The sequence below is a fragment of the Sitodiplosis mosellana genome, unplaced genomic scaffold, assembly GCF_009176505.1.
Source record: "Sitodiplosis mosellana isolate CC-2019 unplaced genomic scaffold, AAFC_SMos_1.0 Smas_scaffold_6226, whole genome shotgun sequence".
NCBI lineage: Eukaryota > Metazoa > Arthropoda > Insecta > Diptera > Cecidomyiidae > Sitodiplosis > Sitodiplosis mosellana.
This window is the reverse complement of record NW_022601467.1, coordinates 14,048,482-14,069,117: the sequence shown is the minus strand read 5'-3', so window position 1 is coordinate 14,069,117 and position 20,636 is coordinate 14,048,482. Positions and strand designations below refer to the sequence as shown.

The 20,636-nt window shown below is 33.8% G+C and overlaps 1 protein-coding gene across 9 annotated transcripts; it reads right to left on the bottom strand.

The window, feature by feature from the left end:
* Positions 1 to 2,378: 2,378 nt before the first annotated feature.
* On the bottom strand, positions 2,379 to 20,202 carry LOC129577838 (uncharacterized). 9 transcript variants are annotated; one of them, XM_055465542.1, is made up of 16 exons: positions 19,979 to 20,202; positions 19,327 to 19,603; positions 17,672 to 17,768; positions 17,286 to 17,342; positions 16,420 to 16,553; positions 16,006 to 16,137; positions 15,475 to 15,691; positions 13,275 to 13,323; positions 12,968 to 13,184; positions 12,555 to 12,861; positions 12,277 to 12,462; positions 12,017 to 12,172; positions 9,333 to 9,647; positions 5,093 to 5,308; positions 4,839 to 4,952; positions 2,379 to 4,671 (listed from the first exon to the last, which is right to left on the bottom strand). In XM_055465542.1, exons 2-16 carry the CDS (start codon positions 19,381 to 19,383, stop codon positions 4,406 to 4,408), a joined length of 2,520 nt encoding a protein of 839 aa, XP_055321517.1. In that variant the 5' UTR covers positions 19,384 to 19,603; positions 19,979 to 20,202; the 3' UTR covers positions 2,379 to 4,405. The 9 variants fall into 9 exon arrangements, with proteins under 9 accessions (XP_055321517.1, XP_055321516.1, XP_055321518.1 ...); XM_055465541.1 differs by lacking the exon at positions 19,979 to 20,202 and adding an exon at positions 19,729 to 19,970; XM_055465543.1 differs by lacking the exon at positions 19,979 to 20,202 and adding an exon at positions 19,786 to 19,970.
* Between the last annotated feature and the right edge of the window lie 434 nt (positions 20,203 to 20,636).

The window sequence follows — 20,636 nt, the reverse complement described above, 5'->3', positions numbered from 1 at the left end:
CCAAGATGGATTTTATGTCATTGAATCCGATTCATTATTTTTTTTATTACATCAATAATATTTTCGAATCGAATTTAATTCGACTAGACTGAAGGCATTGCAAATGTTATGATATTTCAGTCACATATGAATAGGTCATTTCATAATTTCGATGGATGTTGATAACGGCAACGCTGTTGATTTCATCATGGCCAATCCATCAATTATATGAAATATGATAGTTGTTTCCTTGGTTAGCAATTTTGATTCACTCTCTTGATATTTTTAATACAAACCCATGATGAAACACGAAACTGTACTCTCCAACTAATTATTTTCGTCTAGTACAATTAATCATTTGTTATCTGAAATACATATTGATGCACAGGGAGGCAGGAAGGACGGTAAGCCAGGTTTACCGCCCCACTAAATTTGTGATTCTCTTTTCTGAAGAGCCATTTCTACACTAGATAAAATCGAAAGTGAGGATCTTTTCTAGGTATTTTCCCAAGCTATGAACCGCCCCTTATAGGTTCTAACCGTGCATCAATATGCTGAAATATCAATCAAAGAGCACATTAGGTTTGTGTGAGTGTTTTTTTTTCCACATACGTATGATTTGTAATTCTATAAATATTTATTTTTTTTAATAATAATAATATCATAGTAATTTTTTTTTGCTGTCGCCAAATACATATTTGATTAGATGTAAAACAGTAGGTATATGTTGTGCCATAAAAAATCAATTAAAAACAACGGCTATTTAAAAAAAGAAGAAACAAGTTTCGTATCGATAAAAAATAAATATCTAATGTTCTACAAAGGATTCATGTTGTTGTTGATGTTTTCATTTTTGTTTTCATTTTTGTTTTTGTTTTTGTTTTTGTTCAATTCAATAGCATTTGTTTCGAGAAACTTGGATTATTAATTAAGCTAAATTAACAACTTCTTATCTAAAACATTCAGCGTAGCGTTGGGAGTGGCGATAGTCCCAAACACAGCTATTTGCTACTTGTTCTCGTTTATCAAATTTCTGCTAAAAAAAGGTGCATTCCGTCATCAGTTTAGCTGGCAAAAAAGTGATTGATGCTATTCTGATATCCTTTCATATTTCGTCGGTTACTTTATCGCTCTTGTGTTTCATTTCTTTACTAAACATCAGATGCAAAAAATATGAAATGCCGTTTAATATCATGTAACATAGCTATACCTATTCATTGATAATTTTTAATTTTTAATTCTTGTTTTTTTTTTGTTTCGTCTAGCTAAATATCTGTTCGTTTTTTTTTTAATTTAATTCAAGTTTGTCGTTTTTTTTATTCTGCTTGTATCCTGCTTCAATTTGTCCAATTCAATTTATTTTTGTGTCATCATCGTAACTGTTTCTGCTGTTATTTTCTCAATTTATCCAATCCTTTTGAAATCAGATGCACTTGCAATCAATGCATGAATAGTCAGACGAATGTTCCACTTTCAAATGTTCACTACCGTTTTCTATCTAACAAATGTTATTTTTAGTTGCTTTTTTCCCACAAGAAGTTTGCTGTTAACTTAGAAGTGACTGTAGCTTAACAGTGAAGTGTCACAGTCACAGTGAGCATACTAACGAGCATAACGCATACATACACGCACACTCAATAGCTTACTACGTGTACGTGTATGTATGTGTGCGTTATACCCGTTCGCATGCTCACTGTGACTGTGACACTTTACTGTTAAGCTATAGTGACTGCTAAGTTAACAGTGAATTTTATTGTGGGTTGTTTCTCTTTTTTTGCTTGCTTTTTTTCCCTTTGAATTCGGGTTCATGTGTGCAGATTGAGAGTACTAGATATATAAACCGTTGTGTATACTTTATAAAATTGATTCCGAACTACAAATTGGTTTAAGGGGGGGAGACTTTGTGGTGTGTTTTTTGTGTGTAACTGTAGTTGTTGGTTTTTTTTCCTTCAATTTTTTGAGAATTAGATTTAAATTGGATATTAAGACAATCATTGAAAGAGAATATAATATTTGCTCGTTTTTTTTTGTTGGGTTGTATATATTTTGGTTTCTATGTTATGCACGTGGATTTAAACTTCGCTTACTTGAGTGTTAACAAACAGAAAAAGCACATTCATAGTGTTGTGTGTTCTGGGTGTGTGTGTGTGTGTGTGTGTATGTGTGTATGTCGTTCACACTGTTGTGAGTATAATGCCGGGCTCATTGATCGAAGAACGAAACAATGGGGAAAAACCGTTTGCAGGCATTGATGAAAAACAAATGAATCAGAAATAGACAAATGGAGCCGGGCAATTTCTATGGAATATATATCAAAAGGTGCATATTTTCATGCACAATCACCTAAAAAGTCTATTTCTAACTAGGGGTTTTCACTGTTTTATTGTTTTCTTTAGTGATTTTGGTGGCAATGAAACGTTTAATCACTAGCGCAAATACTGTGAAATTGTATATCGTGTTCAGTAATTGCAACTAGTGGCTGCTGCTAGGTTTCTGTTGTTGTTTAATTATTTGTTATTTAATTCAAAGATGGCTCTTTGGAAAAAGAAAACTTGTACGATCTTACAAAAAGCATTCTAGAGAAAAATACGATTTAACATAGTGTTCGAATTTAATTGAATGGACTCGATTTTGTTATCTGATCTTTGGTTTCTGTTCGCTACACATTTGTTGTTGAAACTTGGTTTATGATTTGAACGAAATTTGTCGTCGTCTGTCTATTCGTGTTCCCTATGCTTACGGTAATATAATTCTTAGTTTATCTACCATATAAAAATGGAATGGATTTTCTGTGTGAATGCCCATGATTTAATGTCATTTTTGTTGTTGTTGTTGTTGTTGTTGTTGTTGTTTGTTTTGTTCGTTAATTGGAAAGCTTGTTAAACATTATGTTTCTCTCTAAACGCAAAAAATGATTCGCATTCGGTGTTTCACACTCTGTGTGTTTTTCCCTTTTCTCGCACTCTTCCTTCTTATTTTGGCTAATTTCCTTCCTGTCACAGCACAGTGACAGTGTTTCTCGGACGATTGTTTCAATGTATGACCGAAAAAAAATCGTATGGAAAATAACTACATTTATCCTCTTGAGTAAAGTATTCAAAAAAGCTGAATATAAGTGAGACGGCGATGATAATCTAATTATAGTCTTTAGCATCTGTATCGGTTTTTGTATCTAAACACGGTTTAGCTTGATAAAATTGGTTTTCTTTGAATCTATCGGACATTTTGAGAGATTAACATGCTTGTTAAATAATTTTACTTTGAGACTATGCCAAATTCACAATTGTGTATTGTTATCGTGAGTGGTTTGCGTGTGCAGATTGGACGGCAAGCCGGAATCCAGTGTTGTTGTTGTTGCTTTTTTTGTTCTTTTGTTATGTATTTTATTTTTATTTTAAATTTTAATAAATCGTTGAAGCCATAAATGGTGATCGAAGATGATTAACCGTGCATAAATTCATATTAAACACATAAAATTGACAATGCAACGAAAGACAAAACACTTTGGATTATATTCGTCTAAAAATAAAGCACGTATATGTTTTTTGTGTGTGTCTTGTATTTGAAAGCGATTATGATATGACCATACATCAAGCGATTTGGCATTTGAATTGCAACATTGCCAGCGTGTGGGTGAAAAAAAAGTATGAGTTCAAAGCAAATGTCATTGCTAAATTCATTTGAGTATTTTGTATGTGAGAGGCAAATTGAAAATGAAATATAATCAAGAAGAATTCACACTCCTATAGTATTCCGTTATAAATTCTTATACGTTTACGGAAGCAGCAGTTATTGGCATTTATGTCATTTTATAAATATAACAACACTGTTGAATCAAACGTAAAAAAAACTATTGTGGAAAAAAAGTATCAAAATCACAAAATCTCTCAACACACGTGAAGTGAAAACTCGTTGAAAAAAAAAATGATAACGATTGAACGAAATCGGATCGCTTTTGATCTTGTTGGTGAAAACAAAAACCAAACGTATGGATGAAGCACCAACAGTGCTCAAGATCTTATTCGCCCAAATGTTCGAAGAGTTCTTATTGCATATGGCTATATGGAATGCAAATCCCGAGCTGATGATGATTTTGGTTTTGGTATTTTGTATTAAGCCATCTCATTTGCATCGGCCGTGGCAATGGCGATCGCTTTGAACATACATCAAAATATCAAGTGTGAAACTGTCCATAATTATTTATGTTGTGGCTTGTTTCATTGTCTAAACGTTCACCGCTACGAATATCATTTCTTGTTTGCTTTGTATGTTTAGCTGCTTTAATTGTTTTTTTTTTGGTTTGTTTAAATTATTATAGCATTGAATACGTGATGATATAAATTCAACAACGTCGCATAGTTATGTTTGTTTATTTTTCTTTTCGTTTATCTCATCTACCCTGTTTGTGTGTTGCACGTTATGGAATTTAGATTTTCTCCTCTTCTTTGTCTTTGTTGCAACCCCAGAAGCGATCGAAGCGGTCACGGGCTTCATTAAGATCGTCGGTAGCGGCAGGGCGTTCTTTAAGTGTTGCCGCCGTAACATCTAGTGCTGTATCGAATACTGGATCGTCCAAACGACGTAATGTCGAGCCTGGTATTGGTTTGTCATACGGCGCAGCCGATATAATGCTTGTCGTATGCGCTGGCTCTTTTATCGGAAGTGTTTCCTCAAGCTTTTCATTTTTCCATGCTGTGAAAATTAAATTTATATTTTTTTTATCTTTATCATAATGTATCAAACACAGATGATGTTACACTATCCACCTAAATTTATACTGGTTAACATATTGTGGGTACAACAAAGAGAGAAGGGGGAGTCAAAGTGTTTTTATTTTACAAATCTAATAGATACAATACCTTCCATTTTAGCTTGTTCAATAACATTTGGTGGTGCTGAAAACGGAGCCGATGGTGGCTTATCGACCGGTGTTGAGACTTTGAATTCACTTTGTGGTCGTGCAATTGGATCGCCTACGATTCGAGAATACACATATTGTTTTTTTCTTGTTGGTTGGTTGGTTGATTGGTTGGTTTGTTTGTTTATGTTCAGGGTGGATGGGTGGTTTGGAAACAAAATGTGGATGCAAAAACAAAAACTGTTATCTACTCACCGTTGCGAATGTTTTGTGTAACAGTAAACGTTTTGCCAGTATCCAAGGGAACCACCCAGTTCACTGGATCTGGTGAACGCATTAGAATTTGTTCAGGCGATTTAACGCGAGTCGGCTCTGGCGGAGATTTAACTATATGTTCGTAAATTTCGTGAGCTGGAATTGGACTGGCACTTGATAGAGATGTAACGCCATCTTTATCCGTGTCATCTTCATCTAAATTGGTGGGAAAATCAATCAAAAGAAAAACACAAATTTTCAATAGAATCATTTTGCGCGCCGGGAGAGATAAAAAAAAACAAATAAAAGATTCGTTTCACGTCGCGTCAAATGTATGTATGATGAATCCATGCACTTGGATGGAACAAATCAAATAAAACCAAGAAAACTAAAATTTTGAAACACATCGTCTTTGCCACATAATTCGCAGTCTTTGGTTTTTGTGTTGTATTGTATTGTGGATGTATGTCGTCAATGTGTGTATTATTCATTTTCATTGTTTACTCTATTGATGTGTAGTATGTGTTTTGGGTGTGTATGTATATGTATATGTTAGATGAGAAGCGACAATATGTCCAGATAACCGATAAGATGCTAGTATTTGATGCATGTAATGTGTGTTTAATGTGTGTTGATTCGTTTCCTACTAGACAAACCATTTGCTCCTTGGATAGTAGAACAAGTTACATCATTCGGAATATAAGGTAGAGGTCGAAGGGATTGAAGCGAATTCTAACGAAAAGCCAAAAATCATTCTGTTTCTGTAAGCTATGAGTGTTGATGAAAATGACGAGAAAAACCAAATCGATATTTACGCAATACGTCCACGGAATTCAATGAGAATGTAATAGAAATTTATTGCTGCCCGAGCTCCTTATTTTCCTCACCTCAAAATCAACTCCGTTCAACGCTAACTATTTCAAATAAAATAAATACCTACCAAAATACGCGTGCAAAAATCGTGAAAACAGACGCACATTTTCCCAGCTATTGCCTTTCTCTCCCCCTCCCCTCACACACTTCCGACTCTCGTCTGTTTTGCGAAACGATTTTTGCAATTTAATTTTTTTTTTTTTTTTTCATTGACATCATATCGCAATGCATGAGAATGAATGAATCTGTTGCAATGCAATGTTTACGTAAGTAAATTAAGAAAAAAAAGAACAAATTGTGTCAAAGTATGAGTGCAATGAAACTAAATGACAAAATTCTAGAGTAATATATATTTAATTGAATTTCAATATTATTTTGTACATGATTTTAAATGCGTAAAACAAATTTGTGTTATTTTTGTTGTTGTTGGTTGGTTGGTTCGTTTTTATTTCTTATATATTTATATTTTATAAACATTATGCTAAAAAAAATTGCAATTTTTACCGAAAATGTTTATAAAAGAGAAATATACAATGTTTTAATTTTAATGTTCAGCTTAAAAATGATGGTTAAAAATGGCATTTAAAACAAAACAACAGAAAGCAATGTCGTTATTTAGCTTATGCTATGCAATTTGCGTAATGAAAATGTTAAACTTTTTTTTTTGTTAATTTTCTTTCCTCTTGAAGAAAGTTTCAAGCACATTTTCATGGAGGGAAAACGAAGCTTCGCAGAAATCTACAAATTAAAGCGTGTGTGGTATTTTATTTATATAGACTAAATGAGAAGTAGAAACAAGAAGATGAATAAACGAACGAAAACGGTTCTAAAAAGAAAACACACGTGGTCCACGATTTATGACTTGGTCATCATGGTTTCTTTTTTCTCAAAATTATACCGCGGTTGGTTTTGGTTTCGCATTGGATTTAGCTGTTTGGGGCCGTATCCGCGCACTGTCTACACTTTTATTTGTTGCTGTGGCACTTTTCAAACTCTGGCTATTTCGCCCATTTGAATGCAGTGGATTCGAAGTAATGGACGTGGGCTTTTTCGTTGGAGGAGTTAATTTCGATCTGTCCGTACCTAAACGTGGTGTTGCATTTCTACTACGTATGCCACTATTGTGCGTTATCGGTAAACTTGGTTGAAACCTTGGGCAAATTTCTCTCACGAATGGTTTCGGTTTTGGTCTTTCTTTCTTTGCTGCCAAACCTACTCTATTGCCAATTCTAGTCGCGTTTGTATTGCTCATCGCTTGCGGTCCTAAATTAACAAATTTGTTTTTTTTTTAGTTTACACAAAAAATTATTATATTGACCAGGACACAGAAAAAAAAAATCAATAAATATTCAATTGAAAATGATTTTTAATTGAAAAAAAATAGAGAGACTTTTTTGCCACTATGACAAATAACGTTCACAAATAAATTATGCGATTTTTGGCTGATTCATTTTATTTCAATTGTTTTCTCTTGTTATTTTTGTTATTGTTTAGTTGCCATGTATGAATGAATGATGTGAATTGAAATGGAACTGAAAAAAAAAATTCAAATTAGACCGAACAAAAACTGTGTTCTACTTTCCATAAAAAAGCAATACCAGAACTTAAAACAAATTTGTCTAGTCATGTTTGTGTGTGTGAGTGTGTGGGTGTGTCGTGAGTATGAGTGTGTTGGTTTGTGGAAAAGAATCCTTGAATTTGGATTGATTGAGTTGCGATTACATTTCTAAAGAGTGTGTTACGATTGTTTTGTGATAAAAAAGAACAGATAAAACCATGAGAACAGTTCCGATTGAAGAACATATATTTTTCTTTTTCTCTCAAATAAAATATAATGCCAATTCCGATTGCGTAAGGGTGCAGTCACATTGATGACTGTGATAAATACCAACATTTTTGGGGTTGCTGTTTTGTTTTTGTTTTTGTTTTTGCAACTACAGAATATTCATTGTGTTTGTGATCATCATGTTGATGTTCGTTTCTTCAATGGCAACTAGCTCATGAGATTAGTACAGTGAAGTAAATATTTATAGACAGTAAGCGAAAGAAAATACAAGCAACTTATAATTAATTGGTTGTTGTTTTATTTTTGTCTATGTTCAAGACCATATTACGAAATGTGTATGTGTGTGTGGATTTTTGATCTTGCTACACATCTATATAGTTGTGATCAATATATGTGTAGTTGATCGCTTCATGAGACTGATTTAAGCCAATCGTGTGAATCGAATGAGTTTTGATGTGTGTTTGTTTTGGAAGAAAAAAAAAACTCAGTTGTAACTAAATAAAACTGTCGAAAAGTAAGTAGTTTTCATTGATTTTTTTTACGATTTAATTTCTTTTCTTTTTTTCATCTGGTTGATTCAATCAATTGAAATTATGTCCTTTTGATCTGTACATTGTGTACGCGGTGTTCAAAAATTGATTAGTGTAATGAGCAAAATAAATAAATGCATGAACGAAGTGAAAAACAGAAAGCTAAATGAAGAGATAGAGCACGAAAAAAACTAAAACGAGTAAAAATATGGCGGCGACCGTGGTTGAAAATCGACGAAATGTCTGACATACACAGAAAAAAAAAAGTCAAACATAGACAAGAAATTCGATGGAAATGAAACATTGATTTCCTCGTGAAAAGAAAAAAAAGACAACAAAAACGCCATGACTCTTTGTTTGATTCCACACAAAATGATATTTGGTTTCATTTTCCTTCTATTTTCTAATTGATGAAATTGCTCTACAAAATTCAATGCGATCGAACAAATGCACTTGGACAAAAAAGCTTTCATATGCGTAAATTACAAACAAATTTACACATAAAACAGAATGAAAAAAATAACAAGACACATCGATTCGAGAGACAAAACCAAAGACAAATGAAATTCAAATAAAGAAATGTCGCTTTGCAGTTTATTTGTACACTATCAGTGCAACCGGGAGCCGAATGGAAGATGCAATGAAACATCCTTGCAATTCAAAATTCTCATTCGAGCAAAAAACAAATGCAAGTAATTCGTGTTTGATTGCTCCATCGTGGCTCCACATCGCACAAACAGAAGCGTGAAACAAATGACTAACAAATTTGGTAAAGCTAAAATGTGTCACAACACCAAACACCGATTTCATTTTTCTTTCTTTTTTTTTTGAATTGGAATGAAAATGACTGATAAGCAAAACTTAGAAACAACGCAAACAAAACAAAATTCAAAACGAATGGAAAAACCGAAAACAATTCCCTATCCAGGTTCGTTTTTTTTCCTGTCATATGTTCTTTTGTAATTTTTTTGTTGTTGTTGTTGATTTGATTGTTTTTTTTTTTTGGTTTTTGTAACGGGAGAGTAAATTTGATCTAATTGGAATTACTTACTTCTCGCAGTTTTCTTGTCCTGATTTGTGACCTTTTGTGAATCGTTAAATATAATAGTCGATGCAGTCATTGGGTCGAATGTACCCATCACAATAGCCGATTGAGGTCTCTGTTTTGTGGTTTTTGAGGGGATTCTCTGATTGGGATTTGATGGATCAACGGGTATTGTGTTTTGGGATGGTGATGAGAGTTTTTGTGTATTGTTTGGCGCAAAATTTTGAGTTTGATGAGAGCCAGGAGTAGTTGAATGAGCTCTACCGGTAGGCGGTAGGGAACTACTTTTAGAGCGATAATGATTGGATGTGGAAAGGGTTGCTAGAAATATTTTCAGAAATTAATGTAATTCATCTACCAATACAAACATAAATATTAAGTTGTTGTTGTTGTTTTTGAAACATTTTTTTTCTTTTCACTACAAAAAAAAATGGAAATTTAATTTGATCAGCCTGTTTAGCGTGTTGAATGTGTGTCGAATTAAACTTCCATTTGGTATATTTCTCATTTTCGTTGCTTATCTGTTTTAATTTTCTATTCTTTTTTTTTCACTTGGAACAAATGGGTTGGTATTTAGGTCATTTTAAAACAATTACTATGGGCTAAAACTTTTGTATGAATGTTGTAAAAAAGCATTTGAGACGGAATTTACACGAATTGCCAAACACTTTGAAGAGCTTCGGCTGAATGCTTAATTGAATGTATCGAATGTTAACCAATCGGTTCAAAGCTATTATTTTGGAAAATAGAAAACATTTTGATTTACCCAATATTTATTCCAATTTATTTGTCGAAAAATAAACGATACCCGATGATTTGTTTTTCTTTTCGTCTCTGTTCGGTGTTCAGCTCTTCTTAAGTAAAATCCAATTTAGTGGATTCACGTAAAATGTAAATATTAGTTTTACTTGATAAATTGATCCAATTTACAACTGAAAGCGAAGTAGAATTCAACAGGAAAGAATATTTACATAAAAGAATTCAAAAGTTTTAGCCCAAATTCGGAAAGCCCGAATGTGTATGTATGTGGTGAGCGTGTGTGCGCTCGTGTGTAGCACACTATATTACCAAAATTTTTTTATACACAAATAGTATTTACAAACAATTTGACATTGCTTTATGACCACACCAATTAACCTTTTCACATTTGCTAAATGATTTCATTTGGCACTTTTTGCGTGCACAGCGATTCGAACGAAAACGAAAAATCCAATTTCAATTATTGATCTAATTCAAGTAAATATATCGAATGCACATAGATATTTATATATAAAATAAAATGAAAATGGAACACAAATCGTTCTGAATATGCTAAAACATTGATTTTAAATATGGCGTCTAGTCTGCGACTATTTGAACCCTAAGTTATTATCATTGTTTGCTGCCATAATTAATAAATTTTTAATTGGTCGAAATCATGCGTTTCGTAGCATGCTCTGCATATCAAATAGTAATTAATACACAGATAAATGCACACATTTTTGTTTTGTTTTTTTCATTTCAACAGTATATGAATGGCCCAATAACTACGAACAATTTGTTTTCTTCAAATATAAATGACGGCAAACACAGTGTATGCTCGTGTACGAATATTTAAATTGAAAAAGTTCAAGTTTTGGCTGCAATATGCAATGAGTAAGTTTGTCAATGCGATTGTTAAACCAGAGCAACCAAAGTGAGAAAGAGAGATAAAGAAAAAAAAATTAGCATTGAATGCAGAAAAGTTCAAGTGAATTTTTTCCCATTTTAATAAATGTTAATGAGATAATGCTGTAGAACGTTTAAAACTCTTTGTATTTGACAAACTATTTATGTGTTTTTTTCTCGATGTATTTAATGTTGAGGGTCGAAAATTTTGGAACTTAATGCCCAAAAAGCGAATAAGCCGTTTTGTTTTTAATGGAAATTTCTATTCGAAAATTGTACACAATGTCTATGAAGATGCTAATACAGTAGACTTTCGGAATCATCAAGTTTTCGACCATCATTAAACGCATTTAAGCGTTTTTTTTTCTTCTTCTCCTTAGCAGCGTTCGCATATTTCATGTCATTCAAAGTTACATATAGCCCAGAATACAGAAAACATTTCGTTTTTTTTTTTGCCTTATGCCAACATGTTGTTCTACGGGTCTTATAATATAAACATATGATGCGACATAAATATTAATAGATATGTATATATCAATCAATCATTTAAAAAAAACGAATAAATTAAGCAACCCATACCAATTACTTTCCAAGATGCAGAGCAAACTTATCGTTTAAGATAATGAAAATAAAAACAAACAAACAGAAAAATCCTGCGTTTGATGTTCAAAGAGATTACTCAACAGTTTGTTTTGAATAGAGTATTTTTTTTTGTGGTTGTACGCGGTTAGATCCGAGCATCTACTGTATATATTCATACATGTTTGTGTCATTCATATAAGAAAATAAATTGGTCTGTACGAGTAATTATTGTTAAAAGTGTGGATTAATTAAAGAATTTCGTTATGACAAAATGAAAAGAGAATGTATTGTAAGCGTGTTAAGTGTCTGAAAGAAAGTATTTATCCACATTGTTGGATAGAATGCCAGTGTCTGTGTTGGGATATTTATATTTATATAATAATGATTCAGCCAATTCGATCGTTTTGTTGTTTTTTTTTTCGTTTATTTTCGATTGTGACATTTGTGCGGAGATGACTTACTTGGTCGAGGGCGTCGTTCCACTATTGTTGGTGTAGAAATGGGAGTTTTCTTGGCTACTTTGGTGCTAGCAGTGGTGGCTGGTGCAGCGCTACTTGATCGAACCTGTCGCTTTGGAGAACCATCGACATTGGGCCCAACCGATTGCGATCGATCTGCTACATTGGGAAAAATGATGAAATTGTTTTTTTTTATGTATTTCATTTACTAGCCTCGAAGCAACCGCTACTTATTATTCAATTCATTCGAATTGGGCACTTACTTTGTTTTATTGTCTTCTTCTGCATCTTCTGGGGCGATCCTTTTTGTGGGCTTCCATGACGCGATATAGCACTCTTTTTCGGGCTGCCGCGTTGCGAATTGTAGCTTTCATCATCTTTTGATTTTGGAATTGTTGGCATAAGCTTATCGCGTGTTGGTGATGGCAAAAGTGCACCATCCTCCATGTCTGAAACCATTTCAAGTGTCAATTAACATGCACAACAGAATGAGAAGGTAACGCATATGGAAAACGAAAGAAGAAGAAAAAAAAACACTCACCCAATCCGGTGGTGCGTCCCAAATGATGACGAATATAAAGAGCACGAGCTGGTATTGCGGCATCGTGAATCAATTTATTGTCAATGAAATGAATTTGGCTCACATTTTTGACCGAAACATTTTTGATGGGTGATTTGGCCGAAACATTCTTGTTGTTGGCCGCTTCCTTTTCTTCCTTGGTGATTGGTTTATGTACGGCAGATGCCAACGATAGTGCCGATAAGGAGCTACGGCGCGAGACCTGATCCCATAAATCTTTTTGCTTTTTATAAAGATCTGGATTGATTTCGGTACCCCAGCCACGATTCTAAATCCATGAAAATAAACGTACCAACGAATGAATAACCTTTTTCAAATGAGTTATCATGAATAATTTCGTGGCAATAATACACACACACTCGTGCATAACAAACCTTATACTCTTCCGCTTTTTTACGCAATTCAACCACATCACGGTACCATGTTTGTGCTACGTGTCCACCATTGAATAAAGTCTTGTTATCAATTTTATTTTCATCGTCGCCAGCAAAGCCAAAGTTCTCCTTTTCGGTACGGCCATGCTTAAACTTGGTATCGTATGCATACTGCGAAAATGGTCGTACCGATTTCTTGGCTGGAAATTCGCTTTTCCTACATAATACAAGCAAATAATTAGTTGAAATGTTACGCATTGTGATCGGTTTAGATAAAGGTATGTAAAAAAAAGTAAATGATGCATACTTTTCGGGTTTCTCTTCGGGACACAACGGTTCCAGCTCTTGCGTGGATGCTGTTAAAATAATGGGAAAAAAAACACACACATACATTCATGAATATCGACCGTTTCATTTTGCTCATTGTCTTTTGCAAACATTTGTTATTGATCAAAGCTAAAGTTTAACTATTATTATTATCATTGCTAGAAATCTATTTACAAATAAAAACTTCAAAAAACCAACCAAAGAACAAATATACGTGAGTCACTGTATTTATAATAATAGTATTAGTGTGAACGACAAACGAAAATAGCGTTAGAAATGAACGGAAAAACAAAATAAAGAAAATTTTGGTACTTTGTATTGTGAACTATTGTCAAATGAAGTCACAGACAATGTAAAATAGTGGAACCAATTGCATGTAGTTAGTAATCGTCTTGTAGATCAGAGGCTTATATTGTTTTTAATAAAATATTTTATATATATATATATATACTTTTGATATAATATGTTTGCATGCAAGGAGACATAGTAAAGAAATATGTATTTATATATGTATGATTGGATAATAACATTCGAATATTTTCCCAGCAAAAAAAAGAAGAAGAAAATGTAATACCAATGCCTGCTTGCCTGCATGCACAAACTCTGTCGGCTTTTCGCCAAATCTGCCATTCATCTCTGATCGCTTTACCTCATTCGATCGAACAAAAGAAAAAATGAATGAATTTTGCTCTTGTTTTTGTACATTGAACCTTCGGATAGTGTTGAAAGTGTAATGAAATGCGTATTTGAATTCGATACATCACATTTCAATGAGTGTATACTATAAATGTGTGATTGGATCATAAGTAATGCATACACTCTCTGAGGAGAAGGTGATTTATTGAAAAGTGGGCGAAATCGAGAGGAGGAGAGAAGAAAAGTAGTAGCAATGCGCTATCATTTGAAATATTGATGCGGAAAATGTGCATGTTTGTGTAGAATATTATTGTTTTGCTCGACATTATAAATTGAACCAACAACAGAAAAGCTGCGAATGATTGGATTTGTTGTGTATTTAAAAGCTTTGCTGTGTTTTTTTTTACATTGAATTCGTTTTTTCTGTTTCAATTTTGTGTTGTGTTCGTGGTAGTTTCGTGTTGTCTTTTCCGACCAACAGAACATGTGTGTATGCTATTTACTTTTGTTTTTATTTGCAGCGATTCCAGTCTGAAATTTGCAAAAGCAAGATTCAGTATTGGCGTTAACACATGCTAAAAATTGACAAATGTCATGCACATGATTCGGTTTGTATGCGAAACATAGAGAGAGAGGAGAGAGGAGTGAGAGAAAGAGAGCGTGTGAAAGTTGACAAAGAAAAGAAAAACGAGCAGAGAGAAAGAGATAAAGAGAGAGAGAGAGAGCAGGGAATGAGACGAAAAGATATATTAATGCACTGAAAGATATGTATGGCTGTTGTATTTTATGATATAAAAATAGAAGAGGGGAACGTAACCATGCAATCCTTATTTCATACTCATAGTTCTATATTCAGTGGAACATAATCCAAACAGAAGAGAGAAAGAGAGAGAGACATAGCTTTTGACATGTAAATGACTTTTAAGTGTTTTTTTTTTGTTCTGATGAAAGTTAAATGTGGGTTAATTTTGGTTGTTACTGGTTATTGGTACATCAATCAAATCAAACTGTGTAACAATAACAAGGAAAATATAGTGTAGTTTATGAATGATATATGTAAATTGATTTTAAAAACATTAAACAATATCAAAAATGAATAAAACCTTTGAGCTACGCATTTCGATAAAAACGATTTCGATACAGAAAACGGTCTCTTTTTTCGTTTTGCTTTTTCATGGTAATTTTTTCTTTGTTTCAAGTGATAAAAGTAAAATTCACGTATAAAATCAATTTGGGGTTTCTTTTTTTAGTAATCGTTTTTTTTCTTCTAAGAGTGAAAATACTTTCAGATGCAAGAATTTCATCTGAAAGGGGAACAAAAGAGTAGAAATTCCCGATCACAATTGTTGTTGTCAAATTTTTTTTTTCTTTCTAGTGGAAATAAAATGTCGTTTTTCAATTGGGTTCGAACGTAAAAAAAATCGAATTTTCAAATTGGAAACGGAAATCATACGAAATCATTTAAAAAAAACAAATGAAGAGAAACGAAAACCGTAATTTAATAAAAAAATCAAAAACCAAATAAAAGCGACGTTAAGTCGCACCTTCTTTTTCGTAGATTGTTCGCTTTTTATGTACGGTAGGCATCGCATTTGAGTGTGCTGCCTTAATAGCACCCATTGATAAGGATTTTTTCGGAATATCGATTTCGTCATCGCCTCTCTTTCGATCTTTTCGCGTGTGCGGCCAAATGAATTGTATTCGATATTCTGTGCTCAATTTTGATATTGTTTTTCTGAAAAGTCCGTTAGACTCACCCGCCTGCAAATAAAATGTTGGAAAGAAAATTAAAATGATGATCACACTTTGAGATACAACTAACTAAGCTAATCTATATTTCTTTTTTGTTCATGGAAATGAATAAAACGAAATCGATCAGATTTATCATGTTGGTATTTAGAGAAAAAAAATTGTTGTTATTTCATGAGAATTTATTAGCATAAGTGTTTTCTTTTGTTTGGTTCAGTTTATGCAGAGAAGTGCATGCCTGGATTGGCGCCTGGATTTTTCAGAAAATCATTTTGAATGAAATGTGTAAAATGTATGGTAATCGATTGGTTATTGCGATTGCATACCTTACTTCCTGTTTTCGGATGACCATTTGGCTTATCCACCGTATCGCCAATGGGATAAGCTTCACCATTCGGAATTCGATAGGGACCTTCTGACTTACTTCTTCGTGACGGTGTTCCTCCTCGCTCTTCCGACTACAAATATAACAACGATTCAGTACTTTGCGTTCCATCGTAAAGCTTCGATTTGTTCTAAACAAGACAAATGTCCACTTGAATTTGGAACACAGTTTTGTTGTAGTACAATGTGGAGTACCATTCGGTGTGCGTTTTCATTAGATTTTCGTTCACGCTTTCCGATTCAACTCATAATGATTTTTTGAAAAGTGAAAATACACAACGCAAGAGCAAAAAAGAAAGACAGAGAAAAAACGACAACGATTGTTACGGTCAGTTGAGTGACCGCATCACACTTACCCTTGCCCGGCCGCTATACGTGCTGGCGTTTATATCATTTTTGGTTCTTGTCTCACCAGTTATGAATTCATGAGTTCTATATGCTAATTCAGGACACTTTTTACGTCTTGGCAATGGAGGTTCGTTGATTACACCTGGAACGGGAATGAATGAATGAAACCAGCAACAACGGTAATTAATCAATAAGAATGAACAAGTTGAAGTGGATTAGTTTTGTTGTTGGTGTTGCGTGGAATGGTTGTAATGAACAGTCACGAAGAGTGAAATAGAGAGAGAGAGAGAGAGAGAGAGAGAGAGAGGGAGAGAGAGAGAGAGACAGAATGAAAGGAAGCATTTACACGATTTGCAGCTTTTCTGCGGCGCGTTTAAAGTAATGCGAACAAAAGTAAAATCAGAGAGAGAGAGAGAGAGAGAGAGAGATAGCCGACTCCAATTCGAAACCATAAATATTTACGATTTTTGTTGTTGCTGCTGTTGCTGTTGTTCTCGTTTTATTTGAGCAACGCAAAGATTTCAACATTTTCAATGGAAAATAGGGTTTCCATTCAATTATTTAGCATGGATTCTTAGATATAAAATTTAGTATTAACAAGCTTGTTATGGGCGAGTATGTGTATAATATATACATCGGTGCATTGAATTTCTTGCGAATGTACTGCCATTCGGAGGTTTATTCTTATTTTCGCAAGAAATACTTCCACCACCTTGAGCACCAATATCATTTCGTATGTAATCAAATATGCGATAGTCTTTTTATGTGCAATGTTCATAGGAGGAAAAAAAATGACATCTAGTAAAAATGTTGCGCGATAATGATGATCGATTTTGATTTTGGCTGTTTCATTTTTTGTACGGATTAAAATCACCTTCAACATGACGCTCTTCCTCCGTCGACTTGGAGAAAAAATGATCTGCAGAGCTGGCTGTTAATCGGTGCATGTTATCGATTCACAAATAAGGTAAAAATGGTTATAAATTAAAAAATAACCTTGATTTCAATCAAGAAATAATGCGATAATGAACTCCATATCGCAAAGTGGGAAATTTGACGTGAACAAAAATTCCGAACTATTTTCAATTTTCGAAAATTTTCAACAAAGAAACAAATTGATCCGGATTTAAATTTGTGTCTGTATTGCTTGTTGTCAAAGCCATCAAAAATCCCACAAAACATCGACAATCCATCGAATGTAAAGAAGAGAAGAAATAAGAAGAAAAACACAAGGGAGAAACACATTAATTATTAACTTACCAAATTGATTAGTTGCTGGCGGCTTTTTAATGACTTCCGCTCGATTGTTACCTGTATACTCATGCCAACGATAAGTACTACGGTATTCCGAATGGAGCTGAAAGACAAAGACAAAGAGAGAGAATTTTGAATGAATGAATGAATGAACGAGGAGAAAAAAATTGAATGAAAATCAAACACAAATTGAATGTGTCACTTTTAAATGGTTCTAATCGAATTTAATTCCACCAAAAGTGGATGAAATAGACTGGAATGAAATAAAAATCAAAGGATGGAAAATGAAATGAAGAAAGTACTTGGCGGTGCTCGTTTTATTTTCTGTGGAAAATTTTATAAAGTTACTTCGCCATTCCGGTCGATAGTTCCGTTCTGAATGGGATACATGCATTTCCTGCGTCCTATGTTTATTTCATTTTCACCTATTCGCCCCGAATAAACACATACACACACCGACACATACAGAGAGGTAAACCATACGCCGCACATTTCGAAGCGGCAATTTATGTAAATGGCCCGTCGAATATAAACACGAAATACCACATGAAATGCAGTCCTTTCAATTAATTTTCATGCTTAACACACATATACACATACACATACATACAGCCCGTGTGCTTAGCGTATGTATGCCTTCGTTTTGAGATAACTTATGGTTGCCTTTGCCATAATCATTAATGGAAGTTTATTTGGTTTGTCCTCGTAATGCGGTATTTTTTTTTATGGCTAGTTTATTTTTTCCCGCGATACACGCCGCTGTTGTATTTTATTTCATGCATTACATCATTTTGCTTTCCCCACACCATTCACACAACGGCGAAACGGAAAGAAATCGTTTCACGATTCTCGACGCTGACATGGAGACTAATTGGCGAGACATCAATCAATCCCATGCGGATGAAGTAGTGAAAAATTAATCAAAACGATTGATATATTTCGATGCAATGAACAATAAAAAAAGAATTAAATTGGTTTCATTGCAAAATTGACGTATGAATTGTTGTAATTGGCCCCACGGAAATGGCAACGACCAATTCAGGCAAATTATATTCCGCAACACATTAGATCATCGACCGGATTGGCATATAAACTTTGTCAAGCCTCCAAAAAAAATTGAAAACGAACGAGAGAGAGAGAGAAAGAGACGCTTAAGGGACAACGGCAATTTGTTGCAACAAATCGATTTGTTGTTGCCTCATCGAGATAGCCCTCAACATACGACAAACATACTAAATGAATTGCGAAATAGAACCTTATTTTGCTCAAATAATAATTTTAGATTTATGGATTTTACAGACATTAATTTGAATGACTCTTCTGTTTTTTTTTTTCTTTTACCCGAAATAATTCTGCCAACATTGAAAATAACATATGGCGAAATCAAACTAACACGAAAAACGACCAGAAACACAATTGCCTGCCAGGGGCAACGCTCAGTTCTATTCCTGATTCTAGGTTCTATTTTCAAGGGTTCTTACATATTAACGCGCTGTCTATTTCTAATTTAGTTACAAGTCGTCATCAAACTTCCTATTTATGGACATGAATAATGAAAATCGGCAAACAAAGCAAATGGAAATGAAAATGCAAAGCAAAGAAAGGAACAAAGAAAGAACAAAAGGCAATGAACTTCCGTTCAAGAAAAATGCTGCGGTTACCTTGTCTTCAGGCATCGATGGGCACGCTCTACACAAATTCCAAAATGATCCAATCATAAGGATGTTTTATTTTCACTATATCACTCACACACAAATATAAATAATTTAATTTTTTTTCTTCTAATTGATGTGAAAATTTAAAAAAAAACAAACGACGATTTAGGCGTTACAAACAACAACTTTGGAATTCTATTTAGACTTTTTCCTTATGCATACAAAATTTTTATTTTCTCCTGGTATATATATTCAAGGCGTTCACGGATCGTAACTGTGTGTTCTGTAAAATAAAATAAAAAGAAGAGAAAAAATCTAGTTGATTATGTTTCCTTGAGCACACGAAATATAAGAGTGGAGCCGGTTCAATGTAAAAAAAAAAAAAAATATCGATATTCGTAGTAATACTCTGGTCAATTTCTCTTTCTGTCGGACAAGAAATTTTTCCAAACGAAAAATTCACACCGTGAACAATGTTTTTCCAGTCCCGGAATCGGATTGAGCACACGATTCACTGAATATTCCGCGGAAAATTTTCGAATTTATCCGAAATGTGGAAATTTCCCAAAAAATTTCATATTGAATTCGATAAATGACAACGAAAATATAAAACCCCAAAGAAAGAATCGTTCACCGAGTAAATTATTTTACGTCTGACCTTTTGTGAAAAGTCTATTTGTTTGAAAATAGGGGAAATCAATATTTGTGACTTTTATCGAGGGTAGTTTCACGACGAGTAGCGGTTATTTTTTTGTATGCGTATGCGTACAGAGCAGTGTTTGGTGGAAAATGACATTTTCCAAATGGTTTATCGATAGCCAGCTGTCGCCTCTTTTCCTACTCAATATTACACATCATGTCTGCAAATTGCCACACCAAATACACGGCTCTCAATCCACTGATTTTTTTTCGGTTGTCATTTTGACCAATTTTGACCACAAAAATTGGAATTTTTCATTAAAATTTCGATAAATTTTATGATGAATCTAAACCCCGCTTTTCCGCATTTTCCACGTATAGAGTCGATGCAGCTTTCGAAAATCGAACGCTCTCTCGTTTTTACAATCGATTTTATGTAAACAGCTGATAAATTTAATGGCCCCGAGATGTCGCTAGCAACAAATTGCAAACCAAATACATTGATTGACCAAAATTCCATTCAAATATTCGATTTTTTTCTCTAGAATATTAGAAATAAAACTATTTCCATTCCATTCAATTCATTCAAGTTTTGATGCAGTAAAAAATCGACGAAATGAACATTTCTTGAGAATTCGCATTGAATAAGGTTGTGACCGTTTGTGCGCTATGTATAC